At 41.0% G+C, this 26,255-nt stretch overlaps 3 protein-coding genes and 1 long non-coding RNA gene across 4 annotated transcripts in view; 3 read left to right on the top strand and 1 right to left on the bottom strand.

The window, feature by feature from the left end:
* LOC129839882 (zinc finger protein ZFP2-like) overlaps positions 1 to 26,255 on the bottom strand; it is a 274,220-nt gene that overhangs the window by 100,591 nt on the left and 147,374 nt on the right. The window lies entirely within an intron of this gene.
* On the top strand, positions 447 to 13,145 carry LOC129839900 (zinc finger protein ZFP2-like). Its single transcript, XM_055907607.1, has 2 exons — positions 447 to 1,125; positions 8,228 to 13,145. Exons 1-2 carry the CDS (start codon positions 702 to 704, stop codon positions 9,211 to 9,213), a joined length of 1,410 nt encoding a protein of 469 aa, XP_055763582.1. The 5' UTR covers positions 447 to 701; the 3' UTR covers positions 9,214 to 13,145.
* Positions 13,366 to 17,219, top strand: LOC129839899 (zinc finger protein 771-like). Its single transcript, XM_055907606.1, has 2 exons — positions 13,366 to 14,398; positions 16,576 to 17,219. Exons 1-2 carry the CDS (start codon positions 13,591 to 13,593, stop codon positions 17,175 to 17,177), a joined length of 1,410 nt encoding a protein of 469 aa, XP_055763581.1. The 5' UTR covers positions 13,366 to 13,590; the 3' UTR covers positions 17,178 to 17,219.
* LOC129839945 (uncharacterized) lies at positions 20,803 to 25,493 on the top strand. The gene is made up of 2 exons (XR_008757116.1): positions 20,803 to 21,386; positions 24,347 to 25,493. It is a non-coding gene; the product is annotated as an uncharacterized LOC129839945 (long non-coding RNA).

Raw genomic sequence — 26,255 nt, 5'->3', positions numbered from 1 at the left:
ACATACATTTATAATTCTAACAGCTTTTTTGTTAGTAGATTATTTAATTGTCTTAAAATACAGTTCATTTTCTTTTCGTAAGGTAAGAAAATGTGGTGTTTTGTTTGTAAATTTACATTTGTGAATATAGCATACGACCTCGGTAGCACAGAGTAAATCAATATGACGTTGAGAAATAGTGTATTGTGGGCGGTTTAGAAGATATCCGGAAATGAGTTAATAAATTTGTAATAACGCAAAAACACAACTGTTTGTACTCATAGGTAGCCATATCGTGACTACAACTAAGTTACTAAGTATTTAACCACACTGTGTTGTTTCATTGGTGGTTAAAAACTCATGATTCCTACCCTTTAACTTTTTGTCTGAAAATTAAATATTAATTTTACTCAACTGCGTTACCTACTCCAATCAGCAGATGGCGGTCTGAGACTTTAAGGTTATGCTGCTACTGTGACGTATAATCTAGTGGACGGAACGCTTCTTTCAACAGCATCAACAGACAGTCAGCCACCTCCGTAGCTTGCTAGACAAAATAGACGAACCAACAAAGCTTTAGATGCTTCCGTAGAGCCACTGTGTTTTAAACCCACTTCTGTCGTCTAGTTAGTTATCCGATTTGATGTCATATTTACGTTGTTATTAGTTAGCTAGCTGGCTTCTTAAGTTAGCACTAGCCTAGCTATCTAACATCCCCGACCATGAGCTCACCAAGCTACTCTCCTCCTGCTAAAGGAGAGGGGGTCTGCTGGACGGAGAAAGAAGTTCTCGTGAAAGAGGAGGAGGAAGAGAAGGATGTTACAATACAAAAACAAGTAGAGGGTGAGGCTGTTACGGTGAAAGATGAAGATAAAGACGTTGCAGTGAAAATAGAGGAAAACGCGTTCAGAGTGAAAGAGAAGGATGTTTCAGTAAAAGAAGAGGAAGAGAAAGACGAGGATGGAGTTTTTGGATTGAAAGAGGAGGAAGGGGAGATGACTGTCACATCGAAAAAGGAGGAGGAAGAGGAGGAGGAAACTGGATATCTGGGCCCGGTTTCCCAAACGCATCTTAAGGCGTCCAATGGTTCAAATGATGAACATAGCAGTAAGATGGTTTTGAGAAACCGGTCCCTGATTAACACTAGTAAGTACTGTCTTAAAAACAGAGGCACAAACTCTGCAGTTGTTGAACTGATGTTTGGTGTTAAAGCGGAAATCTGCAATTGCTACATCCGTATTGGGACTTTTAAATTATTTATTTTTAGCCATTGATTCTTGAAGAATATAACACATGGCTCATGAGCTTAGTTCAACTGTTTGTACCCCATCAGAACCCCAAATAAGCTTTTTTTACTCCAATGTTTAGAAACAATGTAAATCAACACTGTATAGCCTCAACATGGTTAAAACTATAATGTTGATATCTTTGATGGTCAGTCCTTGCATCCATATGTCTATGAATTTGAGAGTAGTTACATTTCTCCAGCCCCATCATCTTATTACCTAAACAGTGGTGGAATGACAGATTTGTTATTGTTTGAACTGCAGATTGGTTGATAAAAAAAGGGACAACCTAGGTTTTAAATAGCAACAAAATGGCTGCCCTTAGAGGGGTGGGGGCTGGAGAAATGTAACCACTCTCAAATTCATAGAGAAAGCTATTGTAGCAACCGTAACCCAACACCTAGCGACCTCGTCAAGAAGTTCAGACATCTTGGGATAACAGTTATAAGGTGTTGGCTTGACAGTCACTGGACCCAGGTTTGAGTCTCGCTCAGGGAAACCCTCAGAATTCACTACACTATGAATACAAGGACTGGCCGTCCATAAGGTCAAAATGATAGTTTTATCCAGATTTCAAGGCTGTACAGTGTTAATTTACCAACAGTGGCATTATACGAGCTTATAGTTTGGTTTCTGATGGTGAAATAGAGTTGAAACATTTGATGCATTTATAAGTTATATTCTTCAAGAGTCAATGGCTATAAGGGCTGACCCCGAGTGTTAGGTCGATAGGCTGTTGTAGAAGTCTTCATCCAAATCAAGGTTAGTGAAAACTGTTCTGATGTCTATAAGCTCTCTTTGCTCATAGGAAATGATGGTGGAAACATTATATACCCCAAAAAAGTTATGATCAGCGTTAAAAAAATACACAAAATACCACGATTGGTCAGTAGCCCTTAAAATGTCTGCTTTCCAATGCAGCACCATTCTAGATAACATTCTAAATACCATTCTAGATAACATTCTAGATAACATTCTAGATAACATTCTAGATACTATTCTAGATACTATTCTAGATAACATTCTAAATAGCATTCTAGATAGCATTCTAGATAACATTCTAGATAGCATTCTAGATAACATTCTAAATAGCATTCTAGATAACATTCTAGATAACGTTCTAAATAGCATTCTAGATAGCATTCTAGATAGCATTCTAGATAACATTCTAAATAGCATTCTAGATAACATTCTAGATAACGTTCTAAATAACATTCTAAATACCAATAGCATGAATTAGCCTACGTGAACAAGAAGCACAACATATTGTCAGAGATGTGTGATAATGAACTCCTCTGTAATATAGTAAAGCTTTGAAATTGTGACATTATGTACTATCGAGGAAAATAGGCAGATTTTCTTGACTGGTTTTTGAAAGGGATTTTGTGACTATTAGCTTAGCAACCACGTGACGCAGCATGACAACGTGAACTCAATTGGCCAACTGTCTGTGGGACGGGTGTTAGTCGTTTGGAAAGTTTTGAAACTTTCTGGAAAAGTTTTTCCTTTTAAACATTTTTGTTTACTAGTCTGTTTAATTTGGATCCCGTAACGCGGGTTAGCCTCAGTACTGTGCTTGTGGATATTTAAATTCCTTTTGTTTGTTGCGGTTTCCATCGACTTTACGAGCAGTTAATCATGTGTTTGTGGATATTTAAATTCCTTTTGTTTGTTGCGGTTTCCATCGACTTTACGAGCTGTGCTGGCTGGAATTGTGTGGAGTACCAGCGTTAGCCTACGTTGCATCTATGATGCCGCCCAAAGTTAAAGACGGGTTGTTGTAATGGAGAGAACAGTGTCTAACTATGACTATAACTATAACCTATTTAACTAGGTACGTGATCTTTTACATCAACAAAAATATGTCTACAAGCAATCGTTACAGCAACAGGAAAATAGCTTAAAGAGCCTCGTCCAAATACTGGTGGACTCAACTAACAAAAGAAGGGACGATCTGACCAGAGAGGTCCAAGACCTTAAGAACAGTTGTCAGTTCTCCCAGGGAGAGGTGGATGTCCTGAAAGAGACTTGCAGCAAGATGGCAACAAACTGTAAGTCCCCGTGAGATGACATCATCACTGTCTGTGAATTATTATTACAGATGACATCATCACTCTCTGTGAATTATTATTATTACAGATGACATCATCACTCTCTGTGAATTATTATTACAGATGACATCATCACTGTCTGTGAATTATTATCACAGATGACTGGGGAAACAGACTATCTAGAGCACGTGTCAAACACAAGGTCCGCAGGCCCATTCCGGCCTGTGACATGTCTATCCGGCCCATGCAATTATTTTGGTTAATTCAGTTTGGCCCGCTTGCATACCGCCCGCGATGGACTGCACTACAAGTCCCAGCAAGCACTGCCAAAGTGCTACACGCCAAACATCAGTGGATTGCCACAGACACACCCCTCTTCCCAGATCCACACACAAACCAGCCAGTGTGCTGTATCATATATACAGTTGAAGTCGGAAGTTTACACACACTTGGGTTAGAATCATTAAAACTCGTTTTTACAACCACTCCACAAATTTCTTGTGAACAAACTATAGTTTTGGCAAGTCTACTTCTACTTTGTGCATGACACAATACATTTTTCCAACAATTGTTTACAGACAGATTATTTCACTTATAATTCACTGTATCACAATTCCAGTGGGCCAGAAGTTTACATGCACTAAGTCGACTGTGCCTTTAAACAGCTTGGAAAATTCCAGAAAATTATGTCATGCTTTAGAAGCTTCTGATAGGCTAATTGACATCATTTGAGTCAATTGGAGGTGTACCTGTGGATGTATTTCAAGGCCTACCTTCAAACTCAGTGCCTCTTTGCTTGACATCATGGGAAAATCAAAAGAAATCAGCCAAGACCTCAGAAAATAATAATTGGAGACCTCCACAAGTCTGGTTCATCCTTGGGAGCAATTTCCAAACGACTGAAGGTACCACGTTCATCAGTACAAACAATAGTACGCAAGTATAAACACCATGGGACCACGCAGCCGTCATACCGCTCAGGAAGGAGACGCGTTCTGTCTCCTAGAGATGAACGTACTTTGGTGCGAAAAGTTCAAATCAATCCCAGAACAACAGCAAAGGACCTTGTGAAGATGCTGGAGGAAACAGGTACAAAAGTATCTATATCCACACTAAAAACAAGTCTTATATCAACATAAGCTGAAAGGCCGCTCAGCAAGGAAGAAGCCACTGCTCCAAAACCACCATAAAAAAGCCAGACTACGGTTTGCAACTGCACATGGGGACAAATATTGAACTTTTTGGAGAAATGTCCTCTGGTCTGATGAAACAAAATAGAACGGACCATCGTTATGTTTGGAGGAGAAAGGGGGAGGCTTGCAAGCCGAAGAACACCATCCCAACCGTGAGGCACGGGGGTGGCAGCATCATGTTGTGGGGGTGCTTTACTGCAGGAGGGACTGGTGCACTTCACAAAATAGATGGCATCATGAGGTAGGTAAATGATGTGGATATATTGAAGCAACATCTGAAGACATCAGTCAGGAAGTTAAAGCTTGGTCGCAAATGGGTCTTCCAAATGGACAATGACCCCAAGCATACTTCCAAAGTTGTGGCAAAATGGCTTAAGGACAACAAAGGCAAGGTATTGGAGTGGCCATCGCAAAGCCGTGACCTCAATTCCATAGAAAATTTGTGGGCAGAACTGACAAAGCGTGTGCGAGCAAGGAGGCCTACAAACCTGACTCAGTTACACCAGCTCTGTCAGGAGGAATGGGCCAAAATTTACCCAACCTATTGTGGGAAGCTTGTGAAAGGCTATATGAAATGTTTGACCTGAGTTAAACAATTTAAAGGCAATGCTACCAAATTCTAATTGAGTGTATGTAAACTAATGACCCACTGGGAATGTGATAAAATAAATAAAAGCTGAAATAAATCATTCTCTCTACTATTATTCTGACATTTCACATTCTTAAAATAAAGTGGTGATCCTAACTGACCTAAAACAGGGAATTTTTACTAGGATTAAATGTCAGGAAATGTGAAAAACTGAGTTTAAATGTATTTGGCTAAGGTGTCTGTAAACTTCCGACTTCAACTGAATATATATATATATATATATATATATATATATATATATATATATATATATATATATATATATATATATATACACACCATAAGACTAATGTCTACCAGACCGAAAATGTAAACATGTTGTAGGCTTAACAATGAATAACCAAAAAACTAAAAACCAAACTATTTTATTTTACATATTAAACCTGTTTTTTAGGCACCAAACAACTTCTAAATACTGTAGACGTCCATTAATTTATTAAACTGGTACCAGATGAGTCTTGTCAGGCTTCTGGGTGTCCAAGAGCAAAGCAATCTACATATACAGTACCAGTCAAAAGTTTGGACACACCTACTCAGTTCAGGGTTTTTCTTTATTTTTTTACTATTTTCTCCATGTTGAATAATAGTGAAGACATCAAAACTATGAAATAACACAAATGGAATCATGTAGTAACCAAAAAAGTGTTAAACAAATCAAAATATATCTGAGATTCTTCAAAGTTGCCACCCTTTGCCTTGATGACAGCTTTGCGCACTCTTGGCATTCTCTCAACCAGCTAATTTGTGGAATTTATTTCCTTCTTAATGTGTTTGAGCCAATCAGTTGTGTTGTGACAAGGTAGGGGTGGTATACAGAAGATACCCCTATTTGGTGAAAGGCCAAGTCAATATGGCAAGAACAGCTCAAATAAGCAAAGAGACATTCCATCATGCGCTATGATGAAACTGTCTCTCATGAGGACCGCCACAGGAAAGGAAGACCAGAGTTACCTCTGCTGCAGAGGATAAGTTCATTAGAGTTACCAGCTTCAGAAATTGCACAGCATTCTGAAGTGATACGCCATCCCATCTGGTTTGTGCTTAGTGGGACTATCATTTGTTTTTCAACAGAACAATGACCCAACACACCTCTTGGCTGTGTAAGGGCTATTTGACCAAGAAGGAGAGTTGATGGAGTGCTGCATCAGATGACCTGACCTCCACAATCACCCGACCTCAACCCAGTTGAGATGGTTTGGGATGAGCTGGACTGCAGAGTGAAGGAAAAGCAGGCAACAAGTGCTCAGCATATATGAACTCTTTCAAAACTGTTGGAAGAGCATTCCAGGTGAAGCTGGTTGAGAGAATGCCAAGAGTGTGCAAAGCTGTCATGAAGGCAAAGGGTGGCTACTTTGAAGAATCGAAAATCTAAAAAATAAATTTTTATTTGTTTAACACTTTTTTTGGTTACTACATGATTCCATATGTGTTATTTCATAGTTTTGATATCATAACTATTATTCTACAATGTAGAGAATAGTAAAAATAAAGAAAAGCCCTTAAATGAGTAGGTGTGTCCAAATGTTTACTGGTACTATATATATATATTATTATATACATGGCTTAATGCATCATTACATTAGCCATTTAGCCCCAATATGAAACTCAACTAGTCTCCCACTGTTTAACCAGAATAACATGAGTTGTGCCCTTTAGACTGTTAGTCCATAATCAACTAGTCTCTCACTGTTTAACCAGAATAACATGAGTTGTGCCCTTCAGACTGTTAGACTGTCAGTCCATAATCAACTAGTCTCTCACTGTTTAACCAGAATAACATGAGTTGTGCCCTTTAGACTGATAGTCCATAATCAACTAGTCTCTCTCTGTTTAACCAGAATAACATGAGTTGTGCCCTTTAGACTGTTAGTCCATAATCAAATAGTCTCTCACTGTTTAACCAGAATAACATGAGTTGTGCCATTCAGACTGTTAGACTGTTAGTCCATAATCAACTAGTCTCTCTCTGTTTAACCAGAATAACATGAGTTGTGCCCTTTAGACTGTTAGTCCATAATCAACTAGTCTCTCTCTGTTTAACCAGAATAACATGAGTTGTGCCCTTTAGACTGTTAGTCCATAATCAACTAGTCTCTCACTGTTTAACCAGAATAACATGAGTTGTGCCCTTTAGACTGTTAGACTGTTAGTCCATAATCAACTAGTCTCTCACTGTTTAACCAGAATAACATGAGTTGTGCCCTTTAGACTGATAGTCCATAATCAACTAGTCTCTCTCTGTTTAACCAGAATAACATGAGTTGTGTCCTTCAGACTGTTAGACTGTCAGTCCATAATCAACTAGTCTCTCTCTGTTTAACCAGAATAACATGAGTTGTGCCCTTTAGACTGTCAGTCCATAATCAACTAGTCTCTCACTGTTTAACCAGAATAACATGTGTTGTGTCCTTTAGACTGTTAGTCCATAATCAACTGACAAGTGGTACTTTTGTGGTACTGTACGTGTTGGTGAGAGGGATCATATTAGAGGTTTCAATGGGGTTCAGGTCAGGAGATTGGGCTGGTCATGACAGGGTCTTGATCTGGTGGTCCTCTATCCACACATTGATTGACCTGGCTGTGTGGCATGGAGCATTGTCCTGCTGGAATAACCAATCCTCAGAGTTGGGGAACATTGTCCTGCTGAAATATCCAATCCTCAGAGTTGGGGAACATTGTCAGAGCAGAAGGAAGCAAGTTTTCCTAGTACGTGGCTTGATTCATGTGTCCTTCACAAAGACAAATCTGCACGATTCCACCCCCAGATCATCACCGATTCTCCACCAAATTTCAGTGGCTGCAAGACCTGGAGAGGCCTACAAGCTGTGTCTCGTACACACTGAAAGTTGGTGGAGGATCGGTGATGATCTGGGGGTGCTTCAGCAAGGCTGGAATCGGGAAGATTTGTCTTTAGACAATTGTCAAATAAGTTCATAAAAGCATTTAAACATTCATTACAGACGTAAATTGTTGCACTACAACATGGGCATCACCTTTCAGCTAAAATAAACAGTTGATTTCTGCTGTTGTGGGCCTTTAACCATCTGTCTGACTTTGTCGTTCACACAGGAGAGAGACGTGATCATCGTGCATCCTCTGGGGAGCCTCAACAACATCATGAAGCTGAGGAGGCAGAGAAGAGTCTCTCCAGATCAGAACACCTCAAGAAACACCAGCGGAAACCCACAGGGAAGAAATCTCACCACTGCTCTGACTGTGGGAAGACCTTTTCAAGATTATATACATTACAATCACACCAGAGAATTCACACTGGAGAGAAACCTTTCAGCTGTGATCAATGTGGGAAAAGTTTTGTTACATCTGGCTGTCTGACTATACACCAGAGAACACACACAGGAGAGAAACCTTATAGCTGTGGTCAATGTAAAAAGAGTTTTGTTACTTCTAGCTGTCTGACTGTACACCAGAGAATACACACAGGAGAGAAACCTTATAGCTGTAATCAATGTGGGAAAAGTTTTGTTTCATCTAGCCGTCTGACAATACACCAGAGAACACACACAGGAGAGAAATCTTACAGCTGTGATCAATGTGGGAAGAGTTTTGTTTCATCTAGCCATCTGACTATACACCAGAGAATACACACAGGAGAGAAAGCTTACCACTGCTCTGACTGTGGAAAGAGTTTTTCTATCTCAGGAAATTTTAAATCACACCAGAGAACACACACAGGAGAGAAGCCTTATAGCTGTAATCAATGTGAGAAGAGTTTTGCTCAATCAAGCAACCTGATAGCACACCTGAGAATACACACTGGAGAGAAACCTCACTGCTGCTCTGACTGTGGGAAGTCCTTCTCAAAATTATATACATTACAATCACACCAGAGAATTCACACTGGAGAGAAACCTTATAGCTGCTCTGACTGTGGAAAGATCTTTTCAAAATTATATACATTACTATCACACCAGAGAACACACACAGGAGAGAGGCCTCATCGCTGTAAGCAATGTGGGAAGAGTTTTATTCGCTCAAGCTGCCTGATGGTACATCTGAGAAAACACACAGGAGAAAAATCCTTTAGCTGTGATTAATGTGGGAAGAGTTTTACAACATCTAGCTATCTAACTATACACCAGAGAATACACACAAGAGAGAAACCTCATATTTGTGATCAATGTGAGAAGAGATACTCTGGTAAAATATCTCTGATCAAACATCAGAAAATACATAGATGAAGGAGTTGTTTATTGATTTCAATTAAATAATGTCACATTGTAGAATGTTTTTAACATTGTAGTAGGAGTATTTTAATGATGTCACAATGTAGAATGTTTTTAACATTGTAGTAGGAGTATTTGAATGATGTCACAATGTAGAATGTTTTAACATTGTAGTAGGAGTATTTTAATGATGTCACAATGTAGAATGTTTTAACATTGTAGTAGGAGTATTTAAATGATGTCACAATGTAGAACCCTAAACAAATTTTGTCCCCTGTTCTATTGATTTCAGTATGATATGGATATTAGCCTCATCAGGGGAAAAATCCAGGCTCTGAAATGAAAGTACTATTTGTGATTAACAAGAAAAAGTGTTGCTTTACACTTACTGCATTGGCGACCCACTTGAATCAAAATGCAACACTTCAAAATGTGTCTGTTTTCTACAAATTGACCTCTAACCGGTGATGTACACATTATTCCCAGATTCCGTGTGTTTTTTGAGCTGTTAGTTTTATCAGGCTGTGCAACGTCATCTCCCCCTTCTTGTGCAATTGATTTCAACGTGATGTTGATGTGAGTGATGCTAAATATGTGTTGTGTTTCTCTTCGTTCTGGGGACGGCGAAATTTAAATGCATCACTCCAGAATGTAGCTGACTGTCTTCTGCAGGTTGTCCTCTAACCAGTGAGGTAAAATATATCTCCCATTTCATGTTTTTTTTTAGTTTCAACAGCACATACAACCTGATTTCCCCCCTAATAGATATCAGTGATTTATTGCCAGTTGTCAAAACAAGTGTTTTAGATGCTTGTTTTTTATTTTGTTTATTTATTTATTTAACATTTATTTAACTAGGCAGGTCAGTTAAGAACCAATGTTTATTTTCCATGACGGCCTAGGAACAGTGGGTTAACTGCCCTAGGAACAATGGGTTAACTGCCCTAGGAACAGTGAGTTAACTGCCCTAGGAACAGTGAGTTAACTGCCCTAGGAACAGTGAGTTAACTGCCCTAGGAACAGTGAGTTAACTGCCCTAGGAACAGTGAGTTAACTGCCCTAGGAACAGTGAGTTAACTGCCCTAGGAACAATGGGTTAACTGCCCTAGGAACAGTGAGTTAACTGCCCTAGGAACAGTGAGTTAACTGCCCTAGGAACAGTGAGTTAACTGCCCTAGGAACAGTGAGTTAACTGCCCTAGGAACAGTGAGTTAACTGCCCTAGGAACAGTGAGTTAACTGCCCTAGGAACAGTGGGTTAACTGCCCTAGGAACAGTGGGTTAACTGATTTTTACTTTTCAGCTCAGGGATTCAATCTTGCAACCTTTCGGTTACTAGTCCAGCGCTCTAACCAATAGGCTACCTGCCGCCCCTACACTCTAACCAATAGGCTACCTGCCGCCCCTACACTCTAACCAATAGGCTAACTGCCGCCCCTACACTCTAACCAATAGGCTACCTGCCGCCCCTACACTCTAACCAATAGGCTACCTGCTGCCCCAAACTGCTTGTGCAGTTTATAAGGTGCTCGTAATTTTTTTTTATATGATTATTGTTTCAGGTGTTTGTGTAGATAGTACATTTTATGTTTAGGTTTTCAATATCACAAACTGTTTCTGCGTATTGGTTATTGATTTGGACCCATTAAAACTGTTTTGACATTGGGCTAGCCCACAAAATGTTATTGATTTGGACCCATTAAAACTGTTTTGACATTGGGCTAGCCCACAAAATGTTATTGATTTGGACCCATTAAAACTGTTTTGACATTGGGCTAGCCCTCAAAATGTTATTGAAAAGATGACTATGTCCGACGTCCAACATTCAGTTTTGGTTGAGAGTGAAAATTGAAAATGCCGGGGTTTTTTAATTTATTTTTTAGGTCGTTGAAAATACGTTTTTTTTTCGTGTCTTTGAAAAGACTATATAACGACGTCAAGACTACGTTCGGTTTTGGTTGAACGTTGAAAATACCTATATTTCAAGTCGTTGTTTCAAACATCTTAAAACAACTTAATTTCAACCTACTTGCAGCCTATAAAACTGGACGCAGTTTACAAAATCGGTCTATGAACAGTTTTATTAACAATCATACGTCACTCCCAATATTTACACACACGGTATTTCTTTACAACATTCAAATGCTAATTGTCTTTATTCCACTACTGAAGAAGCATGTCTCAAATCACCTCATATTTCAAACATTCAGCCTGACAAAAGATACATGTTTAATTATTCCATGCCTCACCATTAAGTGAAGTATTGCCAATACATATTAACAAAGGGGTGTACATTCGGTTTTGATATTTTCATAATATTTCAATGTAATGTAACATGTAGTAATCACAATTATTTATGCAACCGGCTGACTATTTCTCGGTGCAATTATATTATTTACAAACAACGATGTATAAGAAGCTTATATTTTGGACTGGATATCTATCGCATCTTATTCTTACTCAAATCAAATTTATTTATATCGCCCTTCTTACATCAGCTGATATCTCAAAGTGCTGTACAGAAACCCAGCCTAAAACCCCAAACAGCAAGCAATGCAGGTGTAGAAGCACGGTGGCTAGGAAAAACTCCCCTAGAAAGGCCAAAACCTAGGAAGTAACCTAGAGAGGAACCAGGCTATGAGGGTTGGCCAGTCCTCTTCTGGCTGTGCCGGGTGGAGATTATAACCAGAACATGGCCAAGATGTTCAAATGTTCATAAATTTCAACCTGACAGGATGTCAGTCCTGTCTGGTCTTAGTATTTTATTCAATGCCATTTTCTTAGAATGCTCATTAGTCTTTCAGGTTTTATAATGTTTGTGTTTTTTATTAGTCTTTTCCTGTGAAGTCATTACATCCATGTCTGAAATGTGCTGTATAAATAAAACATGATTTGATTTAAACATATTGCAAAAACAACCAATCCAGTGCCGTAGCAGCAAAACTCACTGTCCTCTCTGAAACGTCCTCTCACTGTCAGCTGCGTTTATTTTCAGCAAGCTTAACATGTGTAAATGTTTTCTTATGAACATAACAAGATTCAACAACTGAGACATAAACTGAACACGTTCCACAGACATGTGATTAACAGAAATGCAATCATGTGTGGCCATGGCAGAACACTGACATTCCTGTCTTGCAGGAAATCACGCACAGAACGAGCAGTATGGCTGGTGGCATTGTCTTTTCTTTGTGTAACCAGATGTCATATCTGTTCCGCCCGCTAGAGACATTTTCCTTTATGACATCATTTGTAATCAAGGTATGATTCATTCTGTGTATATGTAATTCAGTGTGATTAGTTAGCTATTTAGTAAATAAATAATTAAACCCAATTTTGTATTGCTGATTAAACTTGTTAGCCAGGGTTAGTGAAGATAACCAAGAATTTACAACTTTCAGATGAGACTGAAATTAGGTGACGATTAATATTGACGGCTATTGATGTAAAATATTACTAGGACTTTAAGAGTTTATTCGGAAGATAACTGCTCTATAAATATTATTTCGTGGTGCCCCGACTTTCTAGTTCATTACATTTACATGATTAGCTCAATCAGGTGATATTAATTACAGAGAAAGGATTTTATAGAATAGCATGTCACTTAGCATATCACTTAATCCGGCATAGCCAAAGACACGACACTTAGCTAGATAATATATCTGACTAGATATAAAGTGAAATGTTCCTTTAGTTATAAATATGTATGCAAGTGCTATATTCTGGATTACTTGTTTTGATTGTGTTACAGCCATGCATAGTTCGTATTAGCTAACTAGCTAGCTAGTAGCTTGTTAACTAACTGCACCATTGGACTGTTTTATTTGAATATACATTGTCTCTTCACTAGTTAATCATAACTATCTAATTTATGTGTATAAAAGTACTCGACCTTATGTTATATTTCTGTTTGTGCTCTGAACACCACAATGATTTTGACTAACTATTTCAGTTCGAGTGTACTGCCACAGAATAGACGAAAAGCTCAGTTCAGATGTATTTCCCCCCCCCAACCATTGTATAAGACTGGTTGTGTTGTTGATACTGTATATTATATACATTTTACTCAACTGCTTTACCCACTCCAGTTAGCAGATGGCGATGTGTCTTTCAGGCCATGCTGCTAGTGTGACGTATAATCTAGTCGACGGGACGCTTCCTGAAAAACTGAAGCCACCTCCGTAGCTCGCTAGCCAACGAAGTCGGCACATCCAAGCTCTTTAGACAATTTCGTTGTTTATATGCCGCTATGGCGGAGGAAGAGGAGGAAGAGGAGGCTGTTACCGTCAAAAAAGACGCAGAGTGTGAGGCTGTTACAGTGAAAGAAAAAGAGGAAGAAGCTTACAGAGTGAAAGAAGAGGAGGATGATATTACTGTGAAAGAAGAGGATGGAGTTTTTGGGGTGGAAGAGGGGGAGATGACTGTCACAGTGAAAGAAGAGGAAGACTGTTTTGGCGTGACTGAGATGTCTGTCACAGTGAAAGAAGAGGAAGACTGTTTTGGCGTGAAGGAGATGTATGTCGCAGTGAAAGAAGAGGAAGACTGTTTTGGCATGAAGGAGATGTCTGTCACAGTGAAAGAAGAGGAAGACTGTTTTGGCGTGAAGGAGATGTCTGTCACAGTGAACGAAGAGGAAGACTGTTTTGGCGTGAAGGAGATGTCTGTCACAGTGAAAGAAGAGGAAGACTGTTTTGGCCTGAAGGAGATGTCTGTCACAGTGAAAGAAGAGGAAGACTGTTTTGGCGTGAAGGAGATGTCTGTCGCAGTGAAAGAAGAGGAAGACTGTTTTGGCGTGAAGGAGATGTCTGTCACAGTGAAAGAAGAGGAAGACTGTTTTGGCCTGAAGGAGATGTCTGTCGCAGTGAAAGAAGAGGAAGACTGTTTTGGCCTGAAGGAGATGACTGTCACATTGGAAGAAGAGGAAGACTGTTTTGGCGTGAAGGAGATGTCTGTCGCAGTGAAAGAAGAGGAAGACTGTTTTGGCCTGAAGGAGATGACTGTCACATTGGAAGAAGAGGAAGAGCAGGCTGGAGATCTGATGAACACCGGTACATACAGTAAGTACTATGTTAAACAGCGGTGTTGTTTTTTGTAGCGCTCCTGTCAATATGAAGTAAGGACGCGCACCCATAGAATTACAACGCTGAACCAACCAACCAAAATTATTAATCAATTTTAGCAGCACCCAATCACATCAGACCTTATACCTTCCATTCCGTCCAGCCCTGGACGACACTAGCTAGTCATTCCACATTATATAAAGCTTCCACTCAACATTCCATAGCATTCTGAGATGTAGCTACACATTTTTTTGTGCCCCCCCCCCCCCCCCCCCCCCCCCATATGAAGACGTTATTATAAATTAAATTAAACTGTTTCACAAATGTGCATATAGGAAAACCATAACTGGCAGGCAGATCGGTAGAAATTAGTAAGATAAATTGGCATTCCACATGAGTAAGGGTATGAATACTTTCTGAAGGCATTATGTATGTAGTTTATAGTTTCAGTGGGTCATTTTCAACTGGGCAGACAACGGTAGTAAATTATTTAGCATAGGCCCTATGGGGCCTCCTTAGTGGAGCAGCGGTCTAAGGCTTTGCAGTGCTTGAGGCATCACTAGAGACCCGGGTTCGATCACAGGCTGTGGTTCTCTAGCGACTCCTTGTGGTTCTCTAGCGACTCCTTGTGGTGGGCCCGGGCGCCTGCAGGCTGACTCTGGTCGCCAGTTGGACGGTGTTTCCTCCGACACGTTAGTACGGCTGTATTCCGGGTTAAGCGAGCAGGTGTGTCAAGAAGCAGTTGCGGCTTTTGGCAGGGCTGTGTTTCGGAGGACGCATGACTCTCGACGTTCGCCTCTCCCGAGTCCGTACGGGAATTGCAGCGATGGGACAAGACTGTAACTACCAATTGGATATCACTAAATTTGGGGAGAAAAATGTGTAAAAAGTATAACAAACAAACAAAAAAAGTTATAATAATATTCCTCATCACGACCCCTCACCAAAGGTATTATAATTATTTTTTAAATCCTGATCCAACACAATTGCCCTTGACCCCTTGACCCCCCCATCCCTTTGCTGATAGCTACTTTATTGAGGAAAAGTGTACTTCGAATACTTGTGATATGTGGTAGTCCCACCTAGCTATGAATGCACTAACTGTAAATGGCTCTGGATAAGAGAGTCTGCTAAGTGACTCACTACTGTAGTGGCTCTGGATAAGAATGTCTGCTAAATGACTCACTACTGTAAATGGCTCTGGATAAGAGAGTCTGCTAAATGACTCACTACTGTAGTGGCTCTGGATAAGAGAGTCTGCTAAATGACTCACTACTGTAGTGGCTCTGGATAAGAGTGTCTGCTAAATGACTCACTACTGTAGTGGCTCTGGATAAGAGAGTCTGCTAAATGACTCACTACTGTAGTGGCTCTGGATAAGAGAGTCTCCTAAATGACTCACTACTGTAGTGGCTCTGGATAAGAGAGTCTGCTAAATGACTCACTACTGTAGTGGCTCTGGATAAGAGAGTCTGCTAAATGACTCACTACTGTAGTGGCTCTGGATAAGAGAGTCTGCTAAATGACTCACTACTGTAGTGGCTCTGGATAAGAGAGTCTGCTAAATGACTCACTACTGTAGTGGCTCTGGATAAGAGAGTCTGTTAAATGACTCACTACTGTAGTATCTCTGGATAAGAGAGTCTGTTAAATGACTCACTACTGTAGTGGCTCTGGATAAGAGAGTCTGCTAAATGACTCACTACTGTAGTGGCTCTGGATAAGAGAGTCTGCTAAATGACTCACTACTGTAGTATCTCTGGATAAGAGAGTCTGTTAAATGACTCACTACTGTAGTATCTCTGGATAAGAGAGTCTGTTAAATGACTCACTACTGTAGTGGCTCTGGATAAGAGAGTCTGCTAAACGACTCACTACTGTAGTGGCTCTGGATAAGAGAGTCTGCTAAATGACTCACTACTGTAGTGGCTCTGGATAAGAGAGTCTGCTAAATCACTCAAATGTAAATGTCAAATTGGCTGGATGTCCTTTGGTTGGTGGACCGTTCTTGATACACAGGGGAAACTGTTGAGCATGAAAAACCCAGTATCATTGCAGTTCTAGTTATTGAGGGATCTAGTCTAAATTAAACCTTATAGGAAGACAGTTTTATGATGTGGCGATTTCATTTAGGTCTTTGTTAGATGTTTAACTAAATGCTCTGTCTTTGGCAGGAGAGCGACCAGACTCTTACTCTGACAGCAGGAAGAGTCCTTCAGGGGAACCAGACCCAGAGAAGTCCAAACCAGCAAGACCACACCACTGCTCCCACTGCGGAAAGAGTTTTACTAAGTTACGGAACCTAAAAGAGCATGAGAGGACACACACAGGAGAAAATACTTTTCAATGCTCCCAGTGTGAAAAGAGTTTTAAAGAGTTAGGGAACCTGAAAATACACAAGAAAACACACTCTGAAGAGAAGCCTTACCACTGCTCCCAATGTGGAATGACATTTAGGTGGTTACAAGGTCTGAAAAGACATGAGAGAATACACACAGGAGAAAAGCCCTACCGCTGTTCCCACTGTGAAAATAGTTTTAGGTGGTTAGAAGGCCTGAAAAGGCACGAGAGGACGCACACAGGAGAAAATCCCTACCAATGCTCCCACTGTGGAAGGAGTTTTACTCAGTTAGCGAGCCTGAAATCACATCAGAGGATACATACACAGGAGGAGAAGACATACCACTGCTCTCAGTGTGGAAAGACATTTTCCCGGGCAGAGGACCTGAAATCACATGAGAGAATAGAGATGTTGTGTTCTGACTTGTGTTTTTGACCTGAGAATTTGTGTTTTTGTTCTTGCCACATGAAATCAATATTGTTTACATGAAATCACTAAAAAATAGGCCTGTTTTCATCTCGAGGCATGATCATGTCTAATATCAGATTGTAGATGTGTATTTCATTTTCTATGAGCTTTGATTGATTTGATAAAGTATAAACCCTCTGGTGTTCATTATATTATTTGGATATTACTAAATGTAAATTATATAAGTAAGTACATAGCCTTGCACATGGCATATCTTGTCCAAAATGGCTCATAGTAGTAGCAGGAGCCAATCTCCTGTTTCTGTTGTGTGAGGCAGCTTGATGTACAAGTACTTCCCCTGGACAGGACTCTAGTCTATAGTCTATAGTATAGACTCTATACAGTACCACAGTATAGTAACAGGACTCTAGTCTATACAGTACCACAGTATAGTAATAGGACTCTATCTCCTGTTTCTGTAGTTTGAGGCAGCTTGATGTACAAGTACCAGTCAAAAGTTTGGACACACCTACTCATTCAAGGGTTTTTCTTAATTTTTTACTATTTTCTACATTGTAGAATAATAATGAAGACATCAAAACTATGAAATAACACATATGGAATCATCTAGTAACCAAAAACGTGCTGAACAAATCAAAATGTTATATTTTGGATTCTTCAAAGTAGACACCCATTGCATTGCCCTCATGCGGCAATGTTTGCAAACACAGCAAGGTGTTTAAACATCTACGTATAGAGGGCTTGCATTTGCATCACAAATCACCTAGCAACTGCACCATGCTTATTTTCCACCATAATTTGTAAATAAATTAATTAAAAATCCTACAATGTGATTTTCTGGATTTTTTTTTCTCATTTCGTCTGTCATAGTTGAAGTGTACCTATGATGAAAATTACAGGCCTCTCTCATCTTTTTAAGTGGGAGAACTTGCACAATTGGTGGCTGACTAAATACTTTTTTGCCCCACTGTAAGTTGGTCCTAAATATTTCAAAAACTAAAAGCTTTTTTGGGACAAATCATTCCCTAAATCTCAACTAAATCTTGTAATGAATAATGTGGAAATTGAGCAAGTTGAGGGGACTAAACAGCTTGGAGTAACCCTGGATTGTAAACTGTCATGGTCAAAACATATTGATACAACAGTGATGTTCTGCCTTCTTAAACAACACTATCAACAAGGCAGGTCCTACAGGCCATAGTTTCTGCCTTCTTAAACAACACTATCAACTAGGCAGGTCCTACAGGCCCTAGTTTCTACCTTCTTAAACAACACTATCAACAAGGCAGGTCCTACAGGCCCTAGTTTCTACCTTCTTAAACAACACTATCAACAAGGCAGGTCCTACGGGCCCTAGCTTCTACCTTCTTAAACAACACTGTCAACAAGGCAGGTCCTACAGGCTCTAGATTCTACCTTCTTAAACAACACTATCAACAAGGCAGGTCCTACAGGCCCTAGTTTCTACCTTCTTAAACAACACTATCAACAAGGCAGGTCCTACAGGCCCTAGTTTCTACCTTCTTAACAACACCATCAACAAGGCAGGTCCTACAGGCCCTAGTTTCTACCTTCTTAAACAACACTATCAACAAGGCAGGTCCTACAGGCCATAGTTTCTACCTTCTTAAACAACACTATCAACAAGGCAGGTCCTACAGGCTCTAGATTCTACCTTCTTAACAACACCATCAACGAGGCAGGTCCTACAGGCTCTAGTCTTGTCGCACCTGGACTACTGTTCAGTCGTGTGGTCAGGTGCCACAAAGAGGGACTTAGGAAAATTGCAATTGGCTCAGAACAGGGCGGCACGGCTGGCCCTTGGATGTACATAGAGAGCTAACATTAATAATATGCATGTCAATCTCTCCTGGCTCAAAGTGGAGGAGAGATCAACTTCATCACTACTTGTATTTATGAGAGGTATTGACATGTTTAAAGCATCGAGCTGTCTGTTTGAACTATTGGCACACAGCTCGGATTTCCATGCATACCCCACAAGACATGCCACCAGAGGTCTCTTCACAGTTCCCAAGTCCAGAACAGAACTATGGGAGGCACACAGTACTACATAGAGCCATGACTACATGGAACTCTATTCCACATCAGGTAATTGATGCCAGCAGTAGAATCAGATTTAAAAAGAAGGTAAAAATGCACCTTATGGAACAGTGAGGACTGTGAAGAGACACATGCATACACGATAACATACGCACTATATACACACAACACATGGATTTTGTGTTGTAGTGTAGTCGCCTGAGGACACACACTTAAGTGTGTTGTGAAATCTGTAATGAATTTATTGTTTAAAAAAAGAAATGGTATAACTGCCTTAATTTAGCTGGACCCCCAGATAGAGTCGTTTCTGCCTTGGCAGAACTTTTTATTTATTTATTTCACCTTTATTTAACCAGGTAGGCAAATTGAGAACACGTTCTCATTTACAATTGCGACCTGGCCAAGATAAAGCAAAGCAGTTCGACACATACAACAACACATAGTTACACATGGAGTAAAACAAACATATAGTCAATAATACAGTGAAAAATAAGTCTATATACAATATGAGCAAGTGAGGTGAGATAAGCGAGGTGAAGGCAAACAAAATATATATATAAATAAAAAAATATATAAAAAGGCCATGGTGGCGAAGTAAATACAATATAGCAAGTAAAAAAAGTAGAGATAGTAGAGATAGAAAAAAGTAGAGATAGAAATAATGGGGTGCAAAGGAGCAAAATAAATAAATAAATAAATACAGTAGGTAAAGAGGTAGTTGTTTGGGTTAAATTATAGATGGGCTATGTACAGGTGCAGTAATCTATGAGCTGCTCTGACAGCTGGTGCTTAAAACTAATGGGGATCCTTAATAAATACACATACACATGGATGTTGCATTGTAATTATGTGGTGGTGGAGTGGTGGCCTGAGGGAACAACACTGAATGTGTTGCATAAGGTGTTATGAAATGTAATGTCTGTATTTTAAACTGTCTGTAACTGTCTTATGTTGCTGGACCCCAGGAGCTGTTTCCTTGGCAACAGCTAATAGGATTCCGTAATAAATACAAATACAAGATATAAGAAGGATTTTGTCAAATTAATTTTGACATTGACTGTGTGTGTGTGTGTGTGCATGCTAATTTATATTAGCTTAAGGACAATACCAGTGAGCCTTCCTTCCTTCCCAGTGTGGGGTTTCTATAAGGTTTTTTTGACATACTTAACTAACTATAAGCTAGTAGGGCTTCTTATGCATTAAAGTTTGAATTTCTGACTCTTGTGAACCTGCATTTTCCATTGTTCTCACTTTTACCAGTGCTCAGGGCCTAACTATGAATATCAGCCTGAAATGTGTGTGTATGAAATATGTGTGTGTATGCAACAAATGTATCAGTAGTGTGGGCGCTGTACTATGTGGCCGAGACTGTGCTAATCTTAGAGAGACACAGGAGGGGGGTGAATCAGGAGACTGCTGAATAGACAATAACAGATAAACTATACACACGGAAAACATGTGAGGTTCTGAGTCATGCACTATAACCCAATACTATAACAAACATGATTAGCAACTGTATTATATGTGATTGAATACTATAACAAATGTGATTTGATATTGACAGTTTGGGCGCCTGGATGTCTGTGTGTGTGTGCTGGAAGTAACGGTTAGCTCAGATAAGGAGCTGGGAAGTTGTGGTTAGCCTTGAGCGCGAACAGTGGACAATGTATACAGGTGCAGATATCTCAGACAATGTTATAAAACTGTCTGACCCCAGTCTCTGGGGTGAAGGAGCGTAATCTACACAGCAACAATGAAGGGACACCAGAAAGCGCAAAGAAGCTGGGACCAGCTTATGTGCCAACATCAACGATAGGCTGGGTGAGTCTAAACCACGCCCAGTCTCTACTCTGACAGGCCGGCTCGGATGCGGGAACTATCTCTGTCACGAGTATAAAATACTATCTTTGTCAGAAACAAATCAGTTCCTTGTCCCACCCTGCGGGGTGGTGCAGTGAGCCCGTATATACGAAAAATGTATTTGCCATTTATTAACTTTTGAATTAAACAATTATTTTAACCAAGTTCAGGTGTACTATTGTTCCTATCTCAGTTGAACTTTCGCAACCCTAACACCAGACAGACAGCGGCAGGTGCAAACTGCCAGCCGTCATATACAGCATGGTGTTCATGTCGTAGGCGTGAACCTATACAGTAAGTAAATACATTTGGGAAATGTTAACGCTGTATTGTGAGCTAGCTAGCTATCTTCAGCAGGCCACTGTGTGTAGGCTAATGAGCTGCTCGTTAGCTAGCTATCTTCAGCAGGCCACTGTGTGTAGGCTAATGAGCTGCTCGTTAGCTAGCTAGCTATCTACAGCAGGCCACTGTGTGTAGGCTAATTAGCTGCTCGTTAGCTAGCTATCTACAGCAGGCCAGTGTGTGTAGGCTAATGAGCTGCTTGTTAGCTAGCTAGCTATCTTCAGCAGGCCACTGTGTGTAGGCTAATGAGCTGCTCGTTAGCTAGCTATCTACAGCAGGCCACTGTGTGTAGGCTAATGAGCTGCTCGTTAGCTAGCTATCTACAGCAGGCCACTGTGTGTAGGCTAATGAGTTGCTTGTTAGCTAGCTAGCTATCTTCAGCAGGCCACTGTGTGTAGGCTAATGAGCTGCTCGTTAGCTAGCTATCTACAGCAGGCCACTGTGTGTAGGCTAATGAGCTGCTCGTTAGCTAGCTATCTTCAGCAGGCCACTGTGTGTAGGCTAATGAGCTGCTTGTTAGCTAGCTAGCTATCTACAGCAGACCACCGTGTGTAGGCTAATGAGCTGCTTGTTAGCTATCTACAGCAGGCCACAGTGTGTAGGCTAATGAGCTGCTTGTTAGCTAGCTATCTTCAGCAGGCCACTGTGTGTAGGCTAATGAGCTGCTCGTTAGCTATCTTCAGCAGGCCACTGTGTGTAGGCTAATGAGCTGCTCGTTAGCTAGCTATCTACAGCAGGCCAGTGTGTAGGCTAATGAGCTGTTTGTTAGCTAGCTAGCTATCTACAGCAGGCCACTGTGTGTAGGCTAATGAGCTGCTTGTTAGCTATCTACAGCAGGCCACAGTGTGTAGGCTAATGAGCTGCTTGTTAGCTATCTACAGCAGGCCAGAGTGTGTAGGCTAATGAGCTGCTCGTTAGCTAGCTATCTACAGCAGGCCACTGTGTGTAGACTAATGAGCTGCTTGTTAGCTATCTACAGCAGGCCACAGTGTGTAGGCTAATGAGCTGCTTGTTAGCTATCTACAGCAGGCCACAGTGTGTAGGCTAATGAGCTGCTCGTTAGATAGCTATCTACAGCAGGCCACAGTGTGTAGGCTAATGAGCTGCTCGTTAGCTAGCTATCTACAGCAGGCCACAGTGTGTAGGCTAATGAGTTGCTTGTTAGCTAGCTATCTACAGCAGGCCACTGTGTGTAGGCTAATGAGCTGCTCGTTAGCTAGCTATCTTCAGCAGGCCACTGTGTGTAGGCTAATGAGCTGCTTGTTAGCTAGCTAGCTATCTACAGCAGACCACCGTGTGTAGGCTAATGAGCTGCTTGTTAGCTATCTACAGCAGGCCACAGTGTGTAGGCTAATGAGCTGCTTGTTAGCTATCTACAGCAGGCCACAGTGTGTAGGCTAATGAGCTGCTTGTTAGCTATCTACAGCAGACCACAGTGTGTAGGCTAATGAGCTGCTTGTTAGCTAGCTATCTTCAGCAGGTCAGTGTGTAGGCTAATGAGCTGCTTGTTAGCTATCTTCAGCAGGCCACAGTGTGTAGGCTAATGAGCTGCTTGTTAGCTAGCTATCTACAGCAGGCCACAGTGTGTAGGCTAATGAGCTGCTTGTTAGCTAGCTATCTACAGCAGGCCACAGTGTGTAGGCTAATGAGCTGCTTGTTAGCTAGCTATCTACAGCAGGCCACAGTGTGTAGGCTAATGAGCTGCTCGTTAGCTAGCTATCTTCAGCAGGCCACTGTGTGTAGGCTAATGAGCTGCTCGTTAGATAGCTATCTACAGCAGGACACAGTGTGTAGGCTAATGAGCTGCTCGTTAGCTAGCTATCTACAGCAGGCCACAGTGTGTAGGCTAATGAGTTGCTTGTTAGCTAGCTATCTACAGCAGGCCACTGTGTGTAGGCTAATGAGCTGCTCGTTAGCTAGCTATCTTCAGCAGGCCACTGTGTGTAGGCTAATGAGCTGCTTGTTAGCTAGCTAGCTATCTACAGCAGACCACCGTGTGTAGGCTAATGAGCTGCTTGTTAGCTATCTACAGCAGGCCACAGTGTGTAGGCTAATGAGCTGCTTGTTAGCTATCTACAGCAGGCCACAGTGTGTAGGCTAATGAGCTGCTTGTTAGCTATCTACAGCAGACCACAGTGTGTAGGCTAATGAGCTGCTTGTTAGCTAGCTATCTTCAGCAGGTCAGTCTGTAGGCTAATGAGCTGCTTGTTAGCTATCTTCAGCAGGCCACAGTGTGTAGGCTAATGAGCTGCTTGTTAGCTAGCTATCTACAGCAGGCCACAGTGTGTAGGCTAATGAGCTGCTTGTTAGCTACCTATCTACAGCAGGCCACAGTGTGTAGGCTAATGAGCTGCTTGTTAGCTAGCTATCTACAGCAGGCCACAGTGTGTAGGCTAATGAGCTGCTTGTTAGCTACCTATCTACAGCAGGCCACAGTGTGTAGGCTAATGAGCTGCTCGTTAGCTAGCTATCTTCAGCAGGCCACTGTGTGTAGGCTAATGAGCTGCTCGTTAGCTAGCTATCTTCAGCAGGCCACAGTGTGTAGGCTAATGAGCTGCTCGTTATCTAGCTATCTAGTCAACTTTACATACAATAGCTAAGTGAAATATCATCAACTAGTTAACTTCATAATAGCGTCTTGTCTTGATGTAGGCCTATTTATCATTGTAAATTAAAAACTCATGCTCCAAATAACAGCAACGGAAGCGGGAGAAAGGATGTTCTGCTCCAGCTGTCAGCAAAGGGAGTTTTGGTACTAGTTAGACAGGGCAGGTTGTGGGAGGACATCATGAAAGGATTCTCCAGTTCTAGTCCCTAGAGAGTAAAACTATGAAGACAGACAGAGAGATAATAGTCAGGTCTGGCTAATTCTAATCAAATTAAACCTGTTTCTTTGTGATGTCTGTCTTCAGATGTGGAGAGCTGTGAAAGCCTGTCTGCAGATGAAGAGGATCCCAGTGAATGTCCCAAGAGCCTGTTTGCAGATGAAGAGGATCCCAGTGAATGTCCCAAGAGCCTGTCTGCAGATGAAGAGGTTCCAGTGAATGTCCCAAGAGCCTGTTTGCAGATGAAGAGGTTCCAGTGAATGTCCCAAGAGCCTGTTTGCAGATGAAGAGGATCCCAGTGAATGTCGCAAGAGCCTGTCTGCAGATGAAGAGGATCCCAGTGAATTTTCCAAGAGCCTGTCTGCAGATGAAGAGGATCCCAGTGAATGTCCCAAGAGCCTGTCTGCAGATGAAGAGGATCCCAGTGAATGTCCCAAGAGCCTGTCTGCAGATGAAGAGGATCCCAGTGAATGTCCCGAGAGCCTGTCTGCAGATGAAGAGGATCCCAGTGAATGTCCCAAGAGCATGTCTGCAGATGAAGAGGATCCCAGTGAATGTCCCGAGAGCCTGTCTGCAGATGAAGAGGATCCCAGTGAATGCCCCAAGAGCCTGTCTGCAGATGAAGAGGATCCCAGTGAATGTCCCAAGAGCCTGTCTGCAGATGAAGAGGTCCAAAGTGAATGTCCCAAGAGCCTGCTGCCACATCCTTGTAAACCATGTGTTTTATGTGTACTTATGTTAACACATGTTGTACGTAACAATACAGTTAAAAGTCACACACAATGTAGGCTACAAACATATTTACAATCCTTCTCCTGGAGGTATGCTGGGTGTGCAGGCTTCTGTTCCAGCCCTGCACTAAGACACCTGATTCAACTTATACAACCTAATGAGTTGATTAATAATGTGTATTATTGCTGGGCTGGAACAAAAGCCTGCTCACCCAGTAGACCAGGGGGTGGAGTGAGGTTGGCCACCTCTGGAATTTTTTTTTTTTTGTTCACCTGAAATTGTGCTTCGGTAATGATAGCCTACTTACTAAAATGTCTAAAATTTACAAACCATTTCGATTATTTGTACATTTTGAAATTATATTTTGATTCATTCAATGTTGATTCATTGAAGTGAAGTGTTTGAAATTGATTAAATTTTTTAACTTAAAAACATTATTCAAAATGAACCAATGTCCATTCATCACAGATCACACTTCTGCAATAAAAAGGTGTGAAGGGGATCTGTCTAATTTGTCTGTGTTTCTGTGTTGGTTTCTCAAATGAACATTCGCTTTTTGTGGTGGAGACCCCCTAGGCGACGATGCCAGTATGACGTATAATCTAGTGGACGGGGCGCTTCTTCAACAACAACTAGTCAGCCACCTCGGTAGCTTGCTAGCTAACATAGCTCAAACATTGTAGCTCTAGACGCTTTCTATGTATATTTGCCTCTGTATTTGAATTATTTCATACAGCTATTTTCCGCATTTGATATCATATTTACGTTGTTAATCAAATTAATAGCTAGCTGGCTTGCTAAATTAGCTTAGCACGAGGCTTGTCATTAATGCTAACTAGCTAACATCCCCGACCAAAAGCACACTAAGCTACTTCTCCTCTTGCTAAATAAGATGAGATCTGCTGGACGGAGAAAGAAGCTCTGGGGCTGAGCATTGTCGTGAAAGAAGAAGAGGAGGGGGATGTTACAGTAAAATAAGAGGAAGAAGCTGGGATGCTGTCAATATACAGGGGATATAGTGGTAGTGTCTGGCCATCCAGAATCACAACAGCACACTGACTTCTGCCCCGTGGATGCACTCACATCGTTTTCGTCATGTCAGTTAACCTGTCTGTCTAACTGTAAATTAAGACCAAAAAGCAATTATTTAATATTTTGTTAATCTTTTTTTTTTTTACAAAGACACTACACTCGATTATATGTCACGCTAGAAACATCGCCTGAAAGATGCACATCGCCATCTGCTGACTGAAGTGGGTAACAC

The sequence above is a fragment of the Salvelinus fontinalis genome, chromosome 40 (assembly GCF_029448725.1).
Source record: "Salvelinus fontinalis isolate EN_2023a chromosome 40, ASM2944872v1, whole genome shotgun sequence".
Lineage (NCBI taxonomy): Eukaryota > Metazoa > Chordata > Actinopteri > Salmoniformes > Salmonidae > Salvelinus > Salvelinus fontinalis.
This window is presented reverse-complemented; position numbering and strand designations above follow the sequence as displayed.

Excerpts from the sequence above, each read along its gene's own strand:
- LOC129839900 (XM_055907607.1), top strand. The coding sequence starts at position 702 with ATGAGCTCACCAAGCTACTCTCCTCCTGCTAAAGGAGAGGGGGTCTGC. Across the intron at positions 1,126-8,227 it reads CCGGTCCCTGATTAACACTA|GAGAGAGACGTGATCATCGT; the intron begins GTAAGTACTGTC and ends TCGTTCACACAG.
- LOC129839899 (XM_055907606.1), top strand. The coding sequence starts at position 13,591 with ATGGCGGAGGAAGAGGAGGAAGAGGAGGCTGTTACCGTCAAAAAAGAC. Across the intron at positions 14,399-16,575 it reads GATGAACACCGGTACATACA|GAGAGCGACCAGACTCTTAC; the intron begins GTAAGTACTATG and ends TGTCTTTGGCAG.